Source organism: Seriola dumerili, unplaced genomic scaffold (genome assembly GCF_002260705.1).
Source record: "Seriola dumerili isolate Sdu_G_001 unplaced genomic scaffold, Sdu_1.0 BDQW01000859.1, whole genome shotgun sequence".
Taxonomy (NCBI): domain Eukaryota; kingdom Metazoa; phylum Chordata; class Actinopteri; order Carangiformes; family Carangidae; genus Seriola; species Seriola dumerili.
Genome location: NW_019175114.1, coordinates 738656 through 761756, shown reverse-complemented (window position 1 = coordinate 761756; position 23101 = coordinate 738656). Strand labels below are relative to the sequence as shown.

Below are 23101 nucleotides of genomic sequence, written 5' to 3'. Positions count from 1 at the left end.
GGAGAGAGAGAGAGACACCCGAGTCCTAGACAGGTAACCTGACAGAGTGTTGTTTCCCCTGCAGCCTGTGACGGAGTCGGGGTCGGCTCTCTGATCAAAACCATGGCAGTGAACGCCTCCAACATCGAATCCTTCAGGAACTGCACTAAAATCAACGGGGACATCTCGCTCATTGAAACCTCGTTCACCGGGTGAGATTGTGTTTGCCTCGATCACGGCTCCAAAGAACGACTCAGAGAATCCAAACATGAGTTTGTTGGTGACAATACCTTTTCACTGGAACTACTTCCTGTCCAGGAGGTTCCACATTTCAGTTCACATGTTCATTTCCTGATCTGCAGTAAAAGTCGTGAGATTTCTGAACCGCTTCCACATCAGTCATTTGAAAGTGAGGATTGTTTTGATTGGCTGTTCCAGGGACGCACACTATAAAATCCCGCCCATGGCCCCGGAGAAGCTGGAGTACTTCAGGACAGTGAGGGAGATCACCGGTAGGTCAAAGTTCACCAGCGCCGCTCCTCAGCAGTGACACTGTTCTGTCCGTTCAGTCAGTGTAAATAAAGTTTAAACCTGTACCTCCTCGTGTCCTCCAGGGTTCCTGCTGATCCAGTCCTGGCCAGAGAATCTGACCTCGCTGTCGGTGTTCGAGAACCTGGAGATCATCCGAGGGAGAACGACGCGCTCGTGAGTCCATAATGAGACCAACTGTCAGTGATGTTCAGTCCAATATCTGAGGTTTTATATTTATATTTATTATATTATATTGATTTTCTTTTTATTGCAACAGTTATTTTAAAGGACTGTGCCATTTTTTATTTTTGCATATTTTATCTTGTATATCCAGAAATGCAGAAACATGCAGAAAGCTAAAACTTGCTCCACAGTTAATCAATGACATTGAACATCAGCCTTCAGCCCAAATTACAAGCTGATGTTGTCAGAGCAGTGGTTCCAACCTGTGGGCTGGGGCCCACTGGTGGCCCACGGAGGTATTACAAGTGGGACAACAAATCATTTGCACAACAGAACAATTTTAACAATATAGATTTTTTCTTAAAACAAACTGATTGAAACCGTTTTTAAACTCCTTTCATTGTTTGTTTTTCTCTCTGCGTAGTAAAGCCTGTCGCTGTGATGAGCCAATGACAGCATCATGTACTCGTACAGTTCTGGGGCCGCCAACATTTCTGTCAGTGGCGGCTGAAAGGGAACGATGGTTCCTGTAACATGTTGAACGGATTCATTCAATAGAAGCAACTCTTTGTTGTGTTTCTTAGAAAGATAACTAGGCTGTGCTCAACGCGTCACATGAACATCATCTTCAGGGTTGTTAGACAAACCACTCATCAACCAGGACTCGACCATGTCCCACCCCCCCTCCACAAACGCACCCTCACGTGACCTCTGCCCTCTCCAGTCTCCACAGTTTGGCGGTGGTGAGAGCGAAGCACCTCCGCTGGCTGGGTCTGCGCTCTCTGAAGGAGGTGAGCGCTGGGAAGGTGATGCTGAAGGACAACCCTCAGCTCTGCTACGCCCAACGCGAGCAGTGGCTCCGCCTCTTCCGATCCACCGACCAGACCATCAGCATACGCAACAACGCTCCCGCCGACGACTGCGGTGAGTTACTGGATGTGAGTTTTCCTCCGTTTCAGTCAAGTCGCACAAATAAAATCTTTTTCTCTCTCTCTCACAGAACAGCAGAATCGAACCTGTGACGAGCAGTGTACAGCCGGGGGCTGCTGGGGTCCAGGTCCGACCATGTGTGTCTCCTGTCGCCACTTTGACCGTAGGGGGCGCTGTGTGCCGTTCTGTCACCTGCTGCAGGGGTGAGAGGGGCTGTGCTCTAAAGAACAGAAGTGTGAACGGCACAATGAACATTTACTGCAGCGTCTTAACGGCTGGCTGACAGAGCGTCTGTTAGAGCCTCCTGATCCCTGACCCCTGACCCCTGACCCTCTCTCTCTCTGCAGTGAGCCCAGAGAGGTTGAGGTGAACAGCAGCTGCGTCGAGTGTCACCCAGAGTGTCTGATGAAGACCGGGATCCCGACCTGCCGCGGGCCGGTCAGTCCAGCTGCTGTCTGTCACACGCACATCTGGATCTCATCTTAATCTGAGCTTTACCATGAGATCAGTTATGAGCAAAAATAATCACAACTCAAGGTTCACTTTGCCTTTCTGGCCTCATTTGCATGGTCTTCCTCAGCTGAATAAGACCGTGACATGTGGTTCCAAAAGGTAGTAAGTGTGCCTTTGAGTTTAGATCATTTGTTCATGCTCAAATTACATAACTTTTGCATTTGATGCAAATAATGATCAATAATCATTTAAAGCTCTTTTGTATGTAAAATATGATGAATATTATGATTCATTTTATAAATTATAAAAAAAAAATGCTCAATCTCTAAAATGAAAATCTAAATTCAAACAAGAGAAAGGATGATGTGATGTGGCGACATGAAACTAAATATTTAGCAGAATTTAAACAGAAATGATCAAATGGAAAATAATGAAAATAAAATTTCATCTGATATTTTATATATTTGTTTTTTCACAATATTTTGGACCCCCCCCCCAGGGTCCGGACCAGTGTTCCCAGTGCGCCCATTTTAAAGACGGCCCTCACTGCGTGTGGCGCTGCCCCCACGGTGTGCCGGGAGACGGAGACACGCTGATCTGGAAATACCCCGACAGCACGGGCCAGTGCCAGTCCTGCCACCAGAACTGCACCCAGGGGTGAGACTGTCACTGCGCCGCGGTTCAGCGTCCGATGACTCTGATGTGAATTAATTATTATTAATTATATTAATCAACAGGAGTGAATCATGGATTGAAGGTGTTCTCTGTCTCTGCAGGTGTTCAGGTCCTGGACTGTCTGGATGCACTGGGTAAAATACTCATGACTTGGTTTACCCTGACGTGACGTTACGTTACGTAATGTTACATTATGTTACGTTACGTTACATTACGTTACGTTACATTACGTTACGTTACGTTACGTTACGTTACGTTACGTTACGTTACATTACGTTACGTTACGTTACATTACGTTACATTACGTTACGTTACATTACGTTACGTTACATTATGTTACGTTACATTACGTTACATTATGTTACGTTACGTTACATTACATTACATTACGTTACATTATGTTACATTACATTACGTTACGTTACATTATGTTACATTATGTTACATTACGTTACATTACGTTATGTTACGTTACATTATGTTACGTTTGTTTGAACTTATTATTCTAAATATGTATGTGCTAATAAAATAAAATACAATAAAACAGGATAAAATAAGTTGAATTTTGTCGTCAGCACATTAAAACAGCCTTTCGCTTCTCTTTGCTTCACTAACGAGAGTCCTGCAATTCAATGAGCCAGGTGTGAATGGGCTAACTTTAGATCTGAGGGTTGCAGCGTCAGATGTGAATGTCAGTCAGTCTTCTGAATTATTGTTCTAAATTTGAATCTGAGTTGAAACTTGAATTGTGCAGTGTTGTGTTTGGTTTCAGTGTCAGTCAGTGGGAATTGCACCTATAATAACACAGTAAATCTGAATGGACGTCAGTGGGAATTCTTCTGAACTAAACTTGAAGTCTACTTACATTATATATAGTGATAGAGTTGAATGGACATCTTTGTTAGTTCTACACCAACTAAATGTAATAGAATTATACGTGACTTTACTGTGTATCTCACCATGATGTAAAACACAAACCTCCTGTGCTCTGTGTGTCCTCTCAGGGCTGCCACACACTCCACGTTGGCGGCGGGTGTGGTTGGCGGGCTCTTGGTCGCCGTCATCGTGTCGTTGGTCATCTTTGTGTTGCTACGGCGACGGCGAATCAGGAGGAAGAGGACACTGCGGCGACTGCTGCAGGAGAGAGAGGTGGGAGAGGCCGGCGTTAGTTCTGTTAACCAAGACTGTCACCAAATATTGAATCTATCTATCTGTCTATCCGTCTGTCCATCAGCTGGTGGAGCCGCTGACTCCGAGCGGTGAAGCTCCTAACCAGGCGCTGCTGAGGATCCTGAAGGAGACGGAGTTTAAGAAGGTCCGGGTGCTCGGCTCCGGGGCCTTTGGGACCGTCTTCAAGGTAACACACAAAACTTCACCTGACGGTGTTTTTAGTGAAGCCATCATTTGCTGTTCGGTAAAAGAATTAGGGTGAAGACGCAGGTTTGTGTGATCTGGTTTGTGTGTTCAGGGTCTGTGGATCCCTGAGGGAGAGAACGTGAAGATCCCAGTAGCCATCAAAGTTCTCAGAGAGGCCACATCACCTAAAGCCAACCAAGAAATCCTGGATGTGAGGCTCCTCTCTTTGGTTTTCTCCCTTTGATTCTTCTTTTTCTTCTCCTCACCTTCATCTTCTTGTTTCTCTGCTTCTTCTTTCTTCCTCCTCTATAATTGCTCTTCATGTATTTTAGTATTTCACTCCCTTGGATTGAAAGTTCATCAGACGCCTCCGTCCTCCGGTTCATTCAGTTTGGATATGAAACAGTTTCTCTTTGAGATTCATGGATAGAATCAGGTGGCACTTCGCAGAGGAGTCAAGTTATTAACGTGAATGAAGAAATGAAGTAATTCAAGGGAATGAATCTCTAAATAAAGCTAAACAAAACACTAATAAAGTGTATTGATCTCTGAAGACTAAATCTCCTGCATTCCTCCTCCTCTAATCATTTTCAGGACATCCTTTAGATGTTTCAAACACTAACGTGTGCGTGCGTGTGTGTGTGTGCGTGCGTGTGTGCGCACAGGAGGCGTATGTAATGGCGAGCGTGGATCACCCTCACGTGTGTCGTCTGCTGGGAATCTGCCTGACGTCGTCGGTCCAGCTGGTGACTCAGCTGATGCCGTACGGCTGCTTGCTGGACTACGTCCGGCACCACAGGGACCACGTCGGCGCCCAGTGGCTGCTGAACTGGTGTGTCCAGATCGCCAAGGTGGGTCCAGATAAACGGCTTCTCTCACGGAGTCTGACTGTAAATCATCTGAGTTGAAGCCTTTGCTCCTGAGCTCGTGTCTCAGTTTAGATTCCTCGAAGAAGAAAATCTTCCTTCGTCTCCACCTCAGGCACCAGCTCTGTCTGCAGCTCACTTTAAGCCTGCAGAGGCCTATTAGCCTGAACACAGCAGCAAAGTGTGTGTGTGTGTGTGTGTGTGTGTGTGTGTGTGTGTGGAGAGAGTGTTAATCTACTCAATCTCTGCTTTAGTCTGATTTGGATCTTTAAATGCTGGGAAAATCTGGAACAACAAGGTCATGAGCTCAGTGTGAAACCTTGATCTTGTTCTGCTACGTTGAGCTGCTGCTGTGTGTTGGGGGGGGGGATTAGCTTCAGAAACCCCCTCCACTGTCAGGTTAGGACACCCAGCTCCCTCAGTGATTGGTCGGCTGTGTGGAGGTGAGAAAGGGTCTGAACTCATACATTTCTCAGCGTCTCCCGGACGAGACTGAATTTGTGCGTTTTCTTGCTCCATCTTCACGTGTGGATGTTCACAACAACTGTCAACGCTTCTGATTTCCACTGAGGTCGGACTCCTCGTCTTATGACCTGTTCCTGATGGAGCGTGAAGCCGGAGATAAACCCAAAGACATAAACCCGCTTTTCAAACACCGGAGGAAACCTCTGGTGGGCAGACCACAGAGCGCTCAGACCGAACAAGACTACAGGATGTAAACCATAAACACGGCCACGCTGGAGGAGGTTGACAATACCAATACTTCCAGCAGCAGCTTCCAGGTCACATCCCACTGCCTCCACACTGCCCCTAGTGTTCATGTGCATCCTGCAGCTTCGGGAGGCAGCCATCAATATAGCTCCGCTTTAAACCGACTCATGCTGTATTCACACAAAATAACAAGCAATAGAAATAATAATGATAATAATAATTATAATAATAATAATGATAATAATAATAAATTGTGTAGCACGTCTGTTAACAGAACCAGAGAAATGAGATCAAATAATGAATGAAATAAATAAATAAAACATATTTAAAAAGGTACAAAGTAGAATTTGTTTTTGGTCTCAACACCCACTTTAAATCTGTGTGTGTGTGTGTGTGTGTGCAGGGGATGAGCTACCTGGAGGATCGGCACCTGGTGCATCGAGACCTGGCGGCGAGGAACGTCCTGGTGAAAACTCCTAACCACGTCAAGATCACAGACTTCGGCCTCGCCAAGCTGCTGACAGCTGATGAGAAGGAGTATCACGCTGACGGAGGAAAGGTGTGTGTGTGTGTGTGTGTGTGTGTGTTTGTGCTAAGCTAGGCTAAACACATCCTGAACCTGTTTGTGCTGGACACAGATGAAGTGATGGTCCTTCAGTAGTGAAGCCTCGTCTCCCTCCTCCACTCTCTCTCTGCAGGTTCCCATTAAGTGGATGGCGTTGGAGTCGATCCTCCAGTGGACGTACACACATCAGAGTGACGTCTGGAGCTACGGTGAGTGACGTCGACCTGCTCTGACCGGAGCCGGAAACAAACTGAAAACAAACAAACAAACAAACAGCAAACAACAAACAAACGGATTTAAGTCTTTGCTGTTGAGCTTCAGGACAGGTGAAGCTTTTAAAGCAGCTTTTTAAAAAGCAACATTAGTACTTTCTCTCCTCGGCACTGACGGTTCCAGTCTGTCTAATCTGACGCCGTCACGTGACATTCAGAGGTTATTGATTTTTCCAAACAGATTTTCATTACGTGATTATTGTTCACAACAACATCTATACACACAAAAAGAATCTGACTTAAATACAGGTGTGGGGAGGCGGGGGGAGCGAGTCTGCACAAAAACAAACAAAAACAACAATTACACATTATTATTAACACGATATCAACATTTGATTTTTGAAAAATATCAGTACCGGTGCATCACCGCACACCTGAGCAGCTGTGTGAAAGCATCTGTTTGGATTTGTGTGGATGTAATTCCACCGACCTGAGTCTGTGGTCCGCAGGTGTGACGGTGTGGGAGCTGATGACGTTCGGCTCCAAGCCGTACGACGGTATCCCGGCCAGTGAGATCGCCTCGGTGCTGGAGAGAGGAGACCGGCTGCCTCAGCCGCCCATCTGCACCATCGACGTCTATATGATCATGGTCAAATGTAAGAGAAGTTATGACAAGTCACCCACAGGGGAACATGAATGTGTGACGAACTTTAAGGACAACTGTCCAATAAGCATTGAGACAATTCACACAATAACTTCCCTCCCCTCAGGTTGGATGATCGAGCCGTCCAGTCGCCCCCGGTTCAGAGAGCTGATAGTGGAGTTCTCTAAAATGGCCAGAGACCCGTCCAGATACCTGGTCATACAGGTAAACAAGTGTGTGTGTTTGAGTTCAGGAACTTTCTTGTTTATAACAATTCAAGCTGTAAGTTCTGAACATCATTTCTATCAGATAATAATAAGATGGTGCTCACCAAGTGAATATACGAGATCCATGAACATCCGACAGACAATGTCCCGACATTAGTGAAAACTGTCTGTCACTAGTTTGTACTGACTGTTAATGATATTAAGTCCTTTGTAGCTTCTTGTGTTCTGGTTCAAGACAGCTGTAGTTTAGTGTGAGTAAATGACACAACAGTAATATTAGAAAGTTGCACCTAAACTGGGTCAAAAGAATCATCGATACTGGGCCCAGTGCAGTGTTGCTGTTGTATTGACCCAAACTGGGTTGTGATTTTTAGTTCATTCTAAGCTGCCATAAGTTTCAAAGACTGAACATCATGTGATCTGATCTGACGTCTCAGGGTGACCTTCCCAGTCCGTCAGACAGCAGGTTTTACTCTCGCCTGCTGAGCTCAGACGACACGGAGGGCGTGGTCGACGTTGAAGAATACCTGCTCCCTTACAAAGTAGTGGGTACCCATGACAACCATCCCTGCAATGCCACGGTACACACACACACACACACTTTTCCATCAGTCCTCAGGACGTTAGTCTTAAAACTACAGTCCGTGTAAAGACTGAAGCAGGTTTTTCTTGCTCCTCCTGTTCACACTGGACAGTAAAAGTTTCTAAGTGATGGAGACAGAGTCAGCAGTCCTTGGGAATCCCTCCTCTGCAGCAGGAAGACGCCATCTGAGGAAACAAAGCGGGACTTTGATACTGAGGACTGTAACTCAGACTGCTGAAGCCTCATATCGGCTTCAGATCAACTCTCTAATGCGTCGTGCTGTTGTGCTCTTTACCTTTTCTTCTTGTGTTATTCTATGAGTCTGAACAAATCCATTTCACTGCCTCTCTTCATCAGAACGGTCATCCAGTCAGAGAGAACAGCATCGCTCTGCGATACATCACTGACCCAACTCACAACGCCCTGGATAAGGAAGACTTCCCCAGCCATGGTACACGTCTGTGTGGACTGTCGACCAAACGTTATTCAAATGACGCTATCATAAAATAATACGATTAAAAAAGTTTGTTGCGACAGAACCTGTCAAGGAAACAGACGTAAAGAAAAACACGATAAATAACACCAAATCAATAACCATGTGTTCTCCAGGTAAATAAATCAGTGATTAAATCAAGGTTTTCTTTCTTTTCTGTGCTCCAGAGTACATGAACCAGAGTGTGAGTGACACCAGCCGGAGCAGCAGACTGTCTGAGGTTTTGAATCCCAACTATGAGGACCTCAGCCTGAGCTGGGGCGCCGCCTCACTTTCCTTCCCACAGGCGGATCTGAAGCCCTCAAGCCGAGTTCCCGAGGGACCAGAATACCTGAACACCGCCCAAAACTCACTTCCCCTGCCCATCGGCGACAGCCTCGACAACCCCGACTACCAGGCTGACTTCCTGCCCCAGGCCACCACAGCTACTTCTTTAAGCGGTAACGGTGTGTTCCTCCCGGCAGCAGAGAACCTGGAGTACCTGGGTCTGGGAGCTGCACTGCACGCACCTGTCCGCTAGAGGGCAGCAACCTTCAGACATGCAAACTGGAGCTGTGGCCTCCTTTGATTCAGGCTGCTGACAGTATTTAATTTAGCTTTTTGAACTGTTAATTTGTTCAGGAAAACGCTGACTCATCACATTCTGCAGCTACACTGGAACTGAACCTGCACACCATGTGTTGCTCAATGGCACTGTGACAGCTGTTAGTGAGGAAGCCCAGAGCCAGACTCTTTCAAAACCGACAACCTTCTGCTCACAAACCGGACGTTTCCTTCAACTTTTAAGTTGCTGCATGAACTTGTTGGGGGAACACCACGGAAACCAAACAGCTGTCGAGACGCAACTTTCTAAACAAAACCCACAGAAACGCCGTTCTCCACAACGCTGTCGTTAACCTCTCCAGCTGGGACCGAGGCCTCTGGGAGCGACGCTGCTGGAGGATCCAGACACAAACGGAGGGGCGTAAAAACACATTAAATCCCTGTTGTTTTCATCTCTCCTCTGCATCCTTCCCTCAGTTTGTGCATGAGCAGGTTTGTTGATACTGAAAACAGGAGCTTGATGGAAATAAAATGAGGACGTTGTTTTAAGTTAAACGTTCAGAGGTTTAAAAATGTGCAGGAAGTTTTTTTGCAATTAGCATTTTATAATTATAATTATCACAGAAAAAACAACATGATCTCCAACTCATAATTCACATGTAAGAATAGTTTTGATAATAATAAAGAGTGCATCAGGAGTGCAGTGGCGCCCCCTGCTGGTGGCGTGGAGGCTCTGCAGCACATCCTCCAGATCTCTACAGCTCCACAGCAACAGCTGGAGTTACGTTTTTAAACTTCTGTGCCACAGATTCATTTTGCTGTTGCCATGACAAAAAAACATTTGCTCAGTTTCTTGATATAACAAGTTCCAAGTTTGAAAGTGTTTAGCATGTTTAATCAGTATATAAACATTTAACAAAAGGTTTGAACACACGATGATGTTGTTGTAAGCAGCTTGTTTAAGTATCTAATGTTTAAGTATTTCTTAATGTTCACTCTTTGTTTAATCTCTCAGACATTTTCTATTATTACAGCTGTTTGTTTATACAGCAGCTTCCTCCTGTGGGTGTCTACAGGAGTCAGGGCTGTTAACAACTGCATTAATAGACTCTTAGATCTGCTTACAGCTACATTAGTGTTATAAACGAGCCTATGTATTAAGTATTATGTTACTTATAAATGCTAAATACGTTCACGTTTTTCTAGTAATTAGACGCCAAATGATTCAGTTTTAAACGAGAACATCACATCACTCTATCTTGTTAAATCATGAAATGAGCGATACATTACCAATCAAACATTTGGCAATAATTTTAATTGAAAACTCCGTTTCTTTCGTGCTTTTGTCGTGTACATAGAAGGAGGCGAGTTTCCATCCACTGACTAGAGACTGACTGGAGGGATTGAGGGAGGGATGGATGGATGGAGGGAGGGATGGATGCACTCTGGAATAATGGTGTAAAGATGAATCTTCCTGTTCACGTGGTGAATGATTAACATACTGAAAAGAAACAAGTGTTTTTATGAAAGAAGGTTTAGTAAAGTTTGTCGTCAGTTAAATAACAAAAAATCTAAAGTCAGATCAGTGAAAACCTTCTGTTTTTTCATGACTTGAAATAGTTAATTAAGCTTAATTTTGTTTGTTTTTTTAAACGTGGAGCAGTTTTGATGAATTTTTACTGAGGTCTGAAAATGTTTTTTATTCTCCCCTTTACTTGACGAGAATGAGCCAAACCCTGATTTACTGTTACTGGTCACTGTTCACTATTCCTGCTTGTTACTGCTATAAGTGCAAATGTACGGAAGCTGAGGGCTGCTGATGATTATTCTCCTGGATATTAATTATTCATCTCATTCTCTAAAGATAACAAATCATGCCTTTATGTAAGGAAGAGTGAATCTCTGCTGTTTCTCTAAAAAGCTCTTTCTGCAACGCTCAGTAATTATTGATCTACGTCATGATTCTGAGGCAACAGTTCGTCCTGATCTCATATATAAGCAACACAAACACAGACTCAGTTTTCTTGAGAACATGAGCTTTTAAATCTTAATGATGAACCAATGAGTCTAAAATATAAATGATCAATGTCGCCACCACTCAGCTTCCGTAGAAATGCCACTGACGAGTCACACTGAATGTAAATGTTTTATTGTGTAGCATTTTAGCTTTAATTGTTGTAAAATGTGAAATGAGTTGTGGAGCTCCACATCGTGGTTGTTTACAGGGTACAGCTGACCTGCCAACATGGCCGCCATCTTGTTGGATAAACATTAAAGTTGTAGTTTCCATTTCATTGTTTGATGTTGGATAAAGAAAATTATAAAACTTCAAAGTTTCATTTCCAGCAGGAATTTACCGGCTGGTTCTGTGAAGAACAAGCAGCTGATTTTTACCCAATATGTCCACGAGTTCATCGCTCAGCCCCAAACACCTTTATGGACTTTATACAACAGAATATGAGCCTTCACTTCACTTCACTTCACTTCAATACAAAGAACAAAGAAGAAAATATATGTTCATTTCAAACACCTTTTTTATTGTCTCAGAGGAAACATCCTGAGTGATTATTAAAAACTAATCACCAAATTAATATGTAAGACTCAGAGCCTTTGACTCTTTGTTATATTTTTTTTATTTTTTTGGATTAAATTGACAAAATCTTAATAATAATAACAATATAATTAACAATGTTTTTTGGTTTAAAAAAAAAGAAAGAACAATAATTAACAATATAACTAAAAAGCTCCACAGGTTTAGTTTCTTGTCTGTGTTGTCACACACAAAACTGTAAAGGTTTGTTTTTAAAGGAATGTAAAAGTAGTTTGCGAAACCAGAAACTAACTTTCAGTCCTCACGTTTGTCTTGGACAATAATTTTATTTCTACATAGTGTATCTTGTGTATAGTGCATCTATAGTGCGTCTTAAAGTAGCAATGAAAATATTGAAGTTATAAAGTTGTCATTTAGAGTATCAAAGTTTTACACATCCCAGAATCAGCACGACCTCGCTAATCATATAAAGACTTCTGCACATTATATTAGGGCGTATTAGTCCATCAAAAAAAACAAACACATGATTGGATAGGGACAGTGAGAGAGCGCCAGGGAAAGAGCGAGAGAGGTGATGACATGCAGCTCAACTCTGGGCAAACAGATAATGCCTGTTAAAGTTTTAATATGTATCTGTTATAGTATGAAACAAAGCTAGTATTGGAGGCCATAACTTCAGAAAAGGTAAACTTATACATGCAATATCAACTTCCCCTGTTGTTTGGAAGCTGGAAATTAACTGCAGTACTCCATCATTCCACAGGGTGGAGCTGTACGGAAGAGATTAAAGTCAGAACTCTAACAACATAAAAGACCAAGATCTTCTTCCAAAGAGCTGCAACTGGAAATAACAGTGTTAATCTGGGGAGCCCCAGCAGCTCTGTCCCTTAACTTTCCAGCCTCTCTCTCTCTCTCCCTCTCTCTCTCTCTCTCTCTCACAATTAAAAGCTAAGTGCAAAAAATAGTGATAATTGTTATGTTGTCATAAACAGAACTAATCTTAAGAGTCAGTTTGGGTTCAGAGTAAAAACCTCCACTGATTCCTCCGTCAGTCACTGTTGGATGAAGCTCTCCTCTCCACCTTCCAGTCACAGCCTCTCTGCACACCAGCTGCTGCTGCTGCTTCAACATCTGGAGCATCAGGAGAAAGATCATCCTCTGTCAACACACACACCGTCCTCTTCACTCTGGATAAAGATCACTACTTCCAGCTGTTGAGAGAAGAACAACAGGGGAGATAAATGAGTGTCAGGGTTGTACAATACTGATGGAAGCAGCAAGGACTGACTCCACCCCTTTTACTGACCTCAGACTCTCCAGTCGACAGTCTGGACTCTCCAGAAGGTCACACAGCTGCTTCACATCTGGATCCTGCAGCTCGTTTCCTCTCAGCACCAGTTCTCTCAGGTGGGAGGGGTTGGACTTCAGAGCTGAGGCCAGAGAAGAACAGCTGATCTCTGACAACCTGCAGTAGTTCAACCTGGATAAAGAATAAAAGATGAGAGTTTAGAGACAAAGTTGCTGCTTGAAAGCGTTCAGTGTTTCATCGTCTGTTCAGAGCTGAGGAAGGTTTCAGTGGTTCAGGAAATCAAACAGACCTGGTGATTCTAACTGTTAAAAACACTGAATGAAGCAGTTTCACCGACGCTGTACAGAGGACAGAGACTCAGGGAAGAGTTGGAGCTGAGATTGACGCTGACCTTTGTTCTGATTGTTGCTCTGATAACTTATGAATCAGACGTTCAGCAGGTTTTACCAGCAGCTGAATGATCCACAGAGGTGTCCTCAAAAAATATATATATCACACTTTATAATGAAGATCCTCAGTGTGGATCAGTATAATATCAGCCTGATGTCTGCAGGTTAGAGTCAACACAACTTTAACATCAGATTAATCTGAGCACAGAAATAAAACATGGAGTCTGACCTCAGAGTCTCCAGTCGACAGTCTGGACTCTCCAGAAAACCACACAGCTGCTTCACTCCTGGATCCTGCAGCTTGTTGAAACTCAAGCGCAGTTCTCTCAGGTGGGAGGGGTTGGACTTCAGAGCTGAGACCAGAGAAGAACAGCTGATCTCTGACAAACTGCAGCCAGTCAACCTGAATAAAGAATAAAAGATGTGAGTTTAGAGACAGAGTTGCTGCTTGAAATCGTTCAGTGTTTCATCGTCTGTTCAGAGCTGAAGAAGCTGTAGAAATTAGAAGTTTAGAAAATGAAACTGAATAATTAATATGCTAATGAGTAAAATGCATGGACTGCCTCTCTTCTCAGAATCAGGAAAAATGTAAAAACTAAGCAGCAATTTGGCCTAAAAGAGACATTTTTATAGAGGTGAAATGGAGTCTGACCTCAGAGTCTCCAGTCCACAGTCTGGACTCTCCAGAAAACCACACAGCTGCTTCACATCTGGATCCTGCAGGTTGTTTCCTCTCAGGTCCAGTTCTCTCAGGTGGGAGGGGTTGGACTTCAGAGCTGAGGCCAGAGAAGAACAGCTGATCTCTGGCAACCTGCAGGACCTCAGTCTGAATAAAGAAGAAATGAAGTAGGTTTAGTAACATTTATTTCCAGAAGGTCATACTACCTTGGTTAAGGTGAGTGAAAGGTCACACACTGGATCATTTAATTGACACATCAAACACATAGTGATGAATTATATGAAACTACATGAACTGTTCTGTAATTGAAATGATGGTCATATTCATGGATATATACATTAACTTTACTCAAGTCATTTTCTGATCTGTTTTTACTTAACTGTGCGAGACTGATTTTGCTTGTGTAGCTAACTCAGACTTTAATACAAGTACAGACGTCATCACTGATTGAAGGAAGGATTAGGCTCATATTGACTATGAATAAACATAGTGTCTTATATGAGAATACATTCATTCATTTTCTGTTCTGTTTTACTCTTGTAACTATGTCACAGTCTGATCCATGACTTCAGACCATTCCCTCACGTCTCTCGTTTTTCCTGCGTCAAAAAACCTGAACTTTCCCTTTAGCTCAACATTTCTCTGCCACAGTCCCTGGACTAAAACCAGAGAAGAAGAAAACAGACTTTACTATGAAATACCCTCTGTATAATGTCAGCCTGATGTCTTGATGTCAACACAACTTTAACATCAGATTAATCTGAGCACAGAAATAAAACATGGAGTCTGACCTGAGAGTCTCCAGTCGACAGTCTGAACTCTCCAGAAAACCACACAGCTGCTTCACTCCTGGATCCTGCAGCTCATTTTCACTCAGGTCCAGTTCTCTCAAGTGGGAGGGGTTGGACTTCAGAGCTGAGGCCAGAGAAGAACAGCTGATCTCTGACAAACTGCAGCCCCACAACCTGAATAAAGAAGAAAAGATGTGAGTTGCTGCTTGAAATCGTTCAGTGTGTCATCGTCTGTTCAGAGCTGAAGAAGCTGTAGAAAGTAAAAATTCCCCTTCAAAACATCTTGTAACATATGACCACGATTGTCCAAAACATCTGGTGGATTATCGTTCATAGTACCAATAAACATACTAATGAAGGTAGTGAGGCAGAGAAGGCTAGCTCTGTGGTACAACTCCCCTCCATATCTGACCTCAGAGTCTCCAGTCGACAGTCTGGACTCTCCAGAAAACCACACAGCTGCTTCACATCTGGATCCTGCAGGTCCCAGTTTTCGCTCAGGTCCAGTTCTCTCAGGTGGGAGGGGTTGGACTTCAGAGCTGAGGCCAGAGAAGAACAGCTGATCTCTGACAAACTGCAGCTCTTCAACCTGAATAAAGAATAAAAGATGGAGATAAAATCATTGATAATCAAGCAGATATGTTCTAGCTAATGATCATTTCTCTAAAATGAATAGTGACTTTGTCCTTCTGTTATTATGAATCATCATGTCAGCCTTCTGCACACATCATCCAAATGTCACCACAACATTCATTCACCTGTTTATGTCAACACACATTCATGGGAAAGCTCTGGAATTTTCAAAAAGCCTTAGATTGTACTCTTAGATTATCAGGAGGCCTTGGGGTACGCAAGATTTCAAAATAAAAGATGAATGAATCATTACCTGAATTACTTATTCATTCGTTTACAAATGGTGCTGACCACAACAAGTGTAAGAATTGTAACATCAGACACTTTAGTCACTTTCTTGTCCTGTTCCCTCTAACTCAACAGTTATGACCAAGTCTTTGTAAAATGCTTCGACAGATGTTTTTTTTAATATAATTCCAAACTGGGCATTATTAAGAAAATATCTTCATGAAATATATAATTTGACTGAGCTCCAATCAATCATTTGACAACTGCGTCAAATTTGCTACTTGTGTTCATCATCGTTTTCTGACAGGAACCATCATGCACAGGTAGATGTGTCACCTGTCGCTGGTGACAAATCACACACGACTAAACTAACTTCAAAGTTTTTAAGTGTGTGTGAGGGACAGTGAGTAAACAGTGTGTTTAAAGTGTGTGTTTAAAATGAAATACTTTAATCTTGAAAGTGATTTCAACATCTTCAACTTCTTTTCATTTGGTTTATAAATCTGAGTTTCACACACATCTGAAAAATTATAGATAAAATAATAACAATAATATTAATAATAATAATAATGATGTAAAGTGAAACTCTCTGTTCAGACTGTTCAAACATCACAATGTCAATTAACCAACACTGGGTTTTGATGTCGCCCTAATTTTTATTTCCAACCAGAATTTAACATCTGACGTTAGAGACGTTTAAGTCCAACATGTGTCTGACGTTATATTGACGTGCAGTGCCAGACAAACAAACAAACAAACAAAAACCTGTTTTGGATTTAATTTAGGTGGATAAAATACAGTCAGTGAACCGACCTCAGCTTCTCCAGTCCACAGTTTGGACTCTCCAGTCCAGCAGACAACAGCTTCACTCCTGAATCCTGCAGCCTGGTGTCACTCAGGTCCAGTTCGATCAGATGGGAGGGGTTGGACTTCAGAGCTGAGGCCACGACTTCACAGTGAGACTCCGACAGCTCACAGCCAGAAAGTCTGTGATTACAGATAAAGTAAAATAACATTATTTAATATTTGAAACACAATAAAAGTAGTAGCTCATGTGGCAGCCCAGGTGAGTCAGTCGTAAAGTTAGTTTTGCTGTTGCAGACTTTCCACGTCACTCTCACACGATTATAGCTGCATTTTAAAGTTTCTTTAATTCCCAGCAGGATTCCTGACAGTGTCAATGCTCTGATTCCATCACTGCAGAATAACACCAGGAGACTTTGTGATAATTGGAAATAAAAACTAAACCCTGTCTTCCTGTGCATCACATATTCACAATCATGTTATGAGACAAAAATACTACAGACATACTGAATATCCAGTATAACAATTCCTGTGCACATTGGAGGCCTTTCATTAATATTTGGAAATACCTCATGAACATCTGTTCTAGTTCTATGATCATGTTTACATCTCATCTTCTTGAAAATCACTGTTTGCTGTGGCTATAACTGATTTTTCCTGAGGGTTTGTCAGTGTTTCATCTTCATATTAAGTACTTCACTCATGGTTCTGATGATGTCATTACTGCTGTACTTATCCTACATGTACATTACAATCTGCTCCAGGACATACTCTATTTGGGCCCAACCCACTGTGTTTTTATTTGACGACCTGGGAATGACAAGAGAAAGAGAAGGATAGTTGATTGTCATTCAACCGGGGAACGAGACTCAAGAATCAACTTTTTAATAAGTTACCTACTAAAGATTGTAATAGTATCATTTCACAGGTGACCCAGGGTGCTTTACTGGAGAGTCGAGGACTTTTCTCTTTCACTTTGCAAAATCCTGTTTTTGCCATCGCCCCCAATTTGATCCACTTTCAGTTATTACCAGACACTCACAGAATGAACACAAAGTGCTTTTCTAATGTGAATTTACCGAGCCTTCCTGCAGTTCCTCACAGCTGGGATCAGTCTCTGTCGTCCCTCCTCTGATGTGTTGTACTCCTTCAGGTCCAACTCATCCAGAACCTCCTCTGACATCTGCAGCATGTAGGCCAGAGCTGAGCAGTGGATCTCAGAGAGTTTCTTCTCTGATCTGTTCTCTGACTTCAGGAACTCTTGGATCTCCTGATGAACTGAGTGATCCTTCATCTCCATCAGACAGTGGAAGATGTTGATGCTTCTGTCAGGAGAGATATCATAAGTATTCATCTCCTTCAGGTTGGTGATGGCTCTCTGGATGGTTTCTGGACTGTTCTCTCTCTGACCCAACAGACCTCCTAAGAGTCTCTGGTTGGACTCCAGAGAGAGGCCATGAAGGAAGCGAACAAACAGGTCCAGGTGACCATTTCTACTTCTGAAGGATTTCTCCATGGCTGCCCTCAGGAAGACATCCAAAGATGGGTGTACAAAATTCTTGACAGGAGAACATTTTCCCAGGAAGCCCTTCAGGACCTCAGTCTTCCTGTTGGTGTAACAGTGGAACATGTAGACTGCAGCCAGAAACTCCTGAACGCTCAGATGAACAAAGCAGTAGACTGTTTTCTGGAAGATCACACTCTCTCTTCTGAAGATCTCAGTACAAAGTCCTGAGTACACCGAGGCCTCTGTGACATCGAGACCACACTGCTCCAGGTCTTCTTGGTAGAAGTACATGATTTTAGTTCTCGCGGAGATGTGTCAAACACGCCCAGCCCTCCTCCCAGCTTCAGAAAACTTCCCCGTCAGCCTCCGTCAGCTCCTGTGGACTCGTCTCACCTCCCTCATGGTACTTGTTCTTCTTCCTCTGTGTCTGACCAGCAGGAAGTGTGAGAACAGGCGTCAGCGTCTGGGGAAGCTCCCTCTCTGGTCTGTGCAACATCGTGCTCCAGACTGTAGCAGTGATCCAGCAGAAGACTGGGAGCTTGACCACATGATGTGGAGGCTCCTGGACTCTTGATGTGTGATGATGATTCTGCTGGACGCTCTTCATCACTGGATCTCCTCCTGAAGTACTCCTCCTTCTGGGCGTCAGTGAACCTCGTACTTCTGTTACCCGTCAGTCACACATGTAGGAGGGATCTGATTGGCCGCCGCTAGTCTGGAAGTTATCCAGACGAGAGCCGAGGGAAGCAGATTCCCCCTGATGAGGTTTGTCAGCACCACGTTGACTGATGACCTCCTGTGTGACATCAGACACCAACTTCTCTCATGTTGTTGAAATCCAGTGACAGTCTGCTTTCATTCCAGGCCGTCAAAGATGAACAGAAACTTTACAGAAAGCGAGCCTGCTCGTGCTGTGACCTTCTGTAATGTTGGATGGAAACATGGAGCAGCACCTGAGAAGACTGTACTGCTGATCTCTGATCAGGTTCAGCTCCCTGAACGAAAGCAGAACCAGCAGACTGACATCTTGGTCTCCAAGCCCTCTGCCCCAGTCCAGAGAGAACTTCTGCACTGAGAAAGGTTTTTCCAACGCCAAGCGACGCGTGTGGGTGCAGAAATCACCCCACTCTGATTGGGCTCTGTCTGACAGGTTGAGACGTCTTCTCTCTGTTGGTCAGGTAAGACTTTAAAGATGTCGTGGCACCTGATTGGAGCGTCATGGAGGGTCTCCATCTTGGAAGTTGTCTCCAGCTGCCTCACCTCATGTTGGGTATTAACCTCTTCACTCTGTCCCTCTGTGATGTAGAGCTCAGTGTAGATCCTGTTGAGGAGGGTTCCACTTCCTGTTCCATCAGTTCCTTCAGTCACATGTTCACATCTGCTCTTCAGACTGATCTTATGTTGATGTAAAACCTCCTGCAGACCACTATCTGCTGAAAGAGAAGAGACAACGTCAGACTGAAGAAAGACAATCTGAGAATCTGATGATTATTTTCATCAGCTGCAGAAAAACTAAAGACAACAAAGAAAAGATTTTAATGTTGTGGTATTTATAATCATCTTAAAGGTCAATGCTGTGTGATGTAACAAATCCCACAGTTTTCTCTGGGCCCCTGCTAAATCTGACTTTGACTTTCTGGGAAAGACCTGGGGGCCTCATTTCTCATAAATAAGTGCATGGGATCCACACTAAAATCTTCAGACAATGGTTGTCGACCTGAGCGAGGTGAGCGGTACTGAGGCACAGTACAACAGTTAACTGGATGAAAAACGATGACAACGACTCAGAAGATTCAGACACAGACTTTGACCTGCTCAGCTCAGTAACTGACCTGATGCAATGCTGTCACTCAGACCTTTATTTCTCTGCCTCTAAAGTAGATATAAAACCCATTTCAGAGCTCAAACCTTATTGTTAACCAATAAAAGGAATAAATATCTTTAATTATTAATAAAAATGAACTAAACTGATAATGTTGCTTGTTTTTCCAGCCATATCCAGTTTCCCAGGGAAAGGCAATGAACCCATCGGCTGCCCACCACGAGCCGGGTTCTGTTAAAGGTTTCTACCTGTTAAAATTAGTTTTTTCTTGCTAGTGTCCCCAAGTGCAATCTGACGTGGGAATGTTGGGTGTCTAGATCTGCTCTATATGAAAAGTGTCACAAGATAACTTCTGTTAAGATTTGGCACAATATAAACAAAATTGACTAGACACTATAAAACAACAGGTCCTGGTTTCAGAAATGATGACATCATCATCATACAGATGTTCAGTCTCACTTTGTTCAGTGCTGGTCTGACTAGCTGTCTGCAGTCCAGGTGTTGTTCTGGGTCTTTTCACACACTGGGTAGAGGAGGAGTCTCCTGAAGAACCAGGTACATGACTCCTCTTCTTCCCTCTGTGGACACATGAACAGAATCGTTATAACACATTATATTAACGGTGGCCAACGCACAGCTCATGAATTGAATGCAGCTCTATAATCGTATATAATATATATGATATCATTACAGTATTTACAGTGATTAATCAGAAAGCTGTTTGTATAAATTTCCATTCCCTCTTCCCATTTTTCTCCCTTGAAAAGAAAACGGTTCATTTGAAGACAGTTTTCAGCAGTGCTGCTTTTCTTCAGTTACCTGCAAAAAACCTCTGAGCAGTCCTTTACTAAATAAAGACAAACACAATGTGACTTTAGAAAAAGGGGCCACAAATCCTTAAGATCCAACTTGGGCACCTACTACGACTAATGTTGAAATACACTTCAACAATGAATCATCTTCAGGTCGGTTTATAATAGAAACTGTCTCTTACTGTGTGTCTGAGGGTCCAGGATCATTACTGAAGTTTAGAGGAAAATTTCTGGACCGGTCACTCTTCATAGACAGACAGCTGGGGACTGGAGACTCTGCTCTCAGTCTGTGGAAACAGCACATATTTTACACAAAATCATACTTGTAAAGAGCAGATGTAAAATATAACATGGCACAAGATAATGATTTAATTTAAGATTTATGATAATGATGATAGTTATGTTCACATTTCTATCTGCGTCTTCTGCACGTATAATCTCAGTGTCTGGTAAGTGATCCAATTACATGAAAATCACCAGTTGTGTTACAAACAATATTAGAAAAGGTCTTTTGTTTCACAAAAACAGAAATTAGTTTTGTTTCTGTGCTGAGTCAAATAAAATCAGGACACTGTTTGAAATGAACAGACGTCTTCATTTCCCACCGAACAAACTACTGAGCAACTCTAGGTCAAAATCTAGTATATGAATGAACTGTAGTGGTCAATGAGAGAAATTGCAGGCGAGGTCGAACAAACTATAAACTGTTAGTTTCACCAGGAAGTAACTGAAGCCTGCGCAAAATCAGCTGGTTCCAGCCCTTTATCTGTTTGCTTCTCCTCTACTCTCTGTGCTCACACATACAGTATTTTAATACAGCTGAACTGAATAATGGCCAGAAATGTCAAATGATGTCACAGTGAAGTTGACCTTTGACCATTTGGATAAGAAATATTGTCACTTCATTTTTATCCTTATAGTCATTTGACTATAAGGACAAATTGTGTCATAATTACTGCATGAATTTGACAAGTTCTGTGACATCACAGTGACCTTGAACTTTGACCTTTGTCCACCAAAATCTAGTCAGTTTATCCTTGTGTTAAAGTGAATGTTTGCGCCAAATTTGAAAAATTCCCTGAAGGCTTTACTGAGATATGATGTCCACGAGAATGGGACGGACGGACAGACAATCAGGAAACAATATGCCTACCGGTCACTCTTCATAGACAGACGGCTGGGGACTGGAGACTCTGGTCTGTCCTCCTCCTCCCCCAAACAACTCATCTTCTCAAGTCTGAGAGGTAAACCTGTAACACTGCAGACACAGACACAGACACACAGAGTGAGGACTCCACCTAAAGCTTCTTATCCATGCTACATTAGTATAATTAAAAGCATGTCTATTTTCTATCCATTATAAAGACAAATGTTGACTGTGTTTTAAACCCAACAACTGGTCAGACTTCAGATAACAGGAAAACTAGAATGGTTGTGTACCTCCGCCGGTGAGTCAAGCTCCAGTTACATCCATGTCCGTCCAGACTCGTATATGTTGTGAAGACTCTGAGGGTATTAAATGTATTTTATCAATAGTAGCACACAGTGACCTTTGACCAACAAATTCTTATCAGTTTATCCTGGAGTCCAAGTGAACATTACTTCCAAATTGGAAGAAATTCCCTCAAGATGTTACTGAGATACCATGTTCACTAGAATGTGGTGGACAGACAATGAGAAAACATAATGTCTCTGACCACAGTGGCCCTAGAAATCAGAAGCAGCAACCAGCACGTCCCGTTTCCTCCTACAGAGGAGTTAAAATGGAGTCTCGACTGACTTTTTACTTTCGCTTTCAGCGTCTCTCCCTGTTTGTCGCCTCTTCTTCTCTTATTCTAACGCCTGTTCAATCCTGTACCTCCGTCTTTGTTTCTCTACTGTGGCTGCTAGTCACAGAAAACTCAGGGTAAAGAAAATTTCACTTTATCTGCTTCAGCAGACGCGACTTCGTCTCTGTTCGCACAAACCGAACAGGTTCGCCTCCACTGTTCGGTTCGTCCTTCCACTCCAGATTAAAATCCACACAATAACGGCCAGTCATCCCTAACAGAAATAAACGTTTATACAATCGCCATTTAAAGTGGCTGCCAACTTTCTACATTCACTTTTAGCTCAAAGTGTCAGCGGGAATTTAATTGTTGAGCTTCCTGGTTAGTTTTCTGACAGTTCGCGCTGTCAGCTGCCGAACCAGACGCGACGACGGCCTTTCCTAAAAACAGGTATTTTCCAGTAAACTTCAGCTGTGTCCACAGACGAAGCCAAACAGATTACTTGGCATCTTTCACATCTCGTCACTCTTCACAGACACTCACGTAGTGAAATGTGAAATGGCAAATCCATGAAGGACAACAGCTGGAGCACAGGAAACGGCATATGTAAACACTGATCACCTGTGATAACCAGTTAAAAAGGAACACAGAAATCAGAAGATGGGTCAATACTGAGAGAAAGCGTTATTACTCGACCTGATATCAACACTCACCCTGGACCCGTCCTGTTCTCTCCTTCTACTGTTGAATTTTAAATGGACTCGGGACTGACTTTCACTTTAGTCTCTCCCTTTTAGTCTCCTCCTCTTCTTAGGTAAACACCTGTCCAAACATTCAACGTTATTTTCTCTTTTCTG

General features: G+C 43.0%; 2 protein-coding genes and 1 pseudogene across 3 annotated transcripts in view; 1 reads left to right on the top strand and 2 right to left on the bottom strand.

Annotated features, from left to right (window-relative positions):
* The window catches only part of LOC111237405 (melanoma receptor tyrosine-protein kinase-like), a 32804-nt gene extending 21565 nt beyond the window's left edge, over nucleotides 1-11239 (top strand). Inside the window, exons 9-27 of one of the 2 annotated variants that reach the window (XM_022766490.1) lie at nucleotides 65-191; nucleotides 418-491; nucleotides 594-684; nucleotides 1427-1617; nucleotides 1694-1826; nucleotides 1971-2061; nucleotides 2576-2733; nucleotides 2853-2885; nucleotides 3756-3900; nucleotides 3986-4108; nucleotides 4220-4318; nucleotides 4773-4958; nucleotides 6088-6243; nucleotides 6383-6458; nucleotides 6971-7117; nucleotides 7232-7329; nucleotides 7769-7912; nucleotides 8272-8365; nucleotides 8575-11239. In XM_022766490.1, the coding sequence (XP_022622211.1) occupies nucleotides 65-191; nucleotides 418-491; nucleotides 594-684; nucleotides 1427-1617; nucleotides 1694-1826; nucleotides 1971-2061; nucleotides 2576-2733; nucleotides 2853-2885; nucleotides 3756-3900; nucleotides 3986-4108; nucleotides 4220-4318; nucleotides 4773-4958; nucleotides 6088-6243; nucleotides 6383-6458; nucleotides 6971-7117; nucleotides 7232-7329; nucleotides 7769-7912; nucleotides 8272-8365; nucleotides 8575-8927 (2519 nt within the window). In that variant the 3' untranslated portion in view covers nucleotides 8928-11239. Of the gene's footprint in view, nucleotides 1-64; nucleotides 192-417; nucleotides 492-593; nucleotides 685-1417; nucleotides 1618-1693; nucleotides 1827-1970; nucleotides 2062-2575; nucleotides 2734-2852; nucleotides 2886-3755; nucleotides 3901-3985; nucleotides 4109-4219; nucleotides 4319-4772; nucleotides 4959-6087; nucleotides 6244-6382; nucleotides 6459-6970; nucleotides 7118-7231; nucleotides 7330-7768; nucleotides 7913-8271; nucleotides 8366-8574 lie in introns of both variants that reach the window. The other variant, XM_022766489.1, reaches the window with a different exon arrangement.
* The window catches only part of LOC111237425, a 395546-nt gene that overhangs the window by 356544 nt on the left and 15901 nt on the right, over nucleotides 1-23101 (bottom strand). The gene's annotated exons all lie outside the window — the stretch shown is intronic.
* LOC111237406 lies at nucleotides 11622-23017 on the bottom strand (annotated as a pseudogene).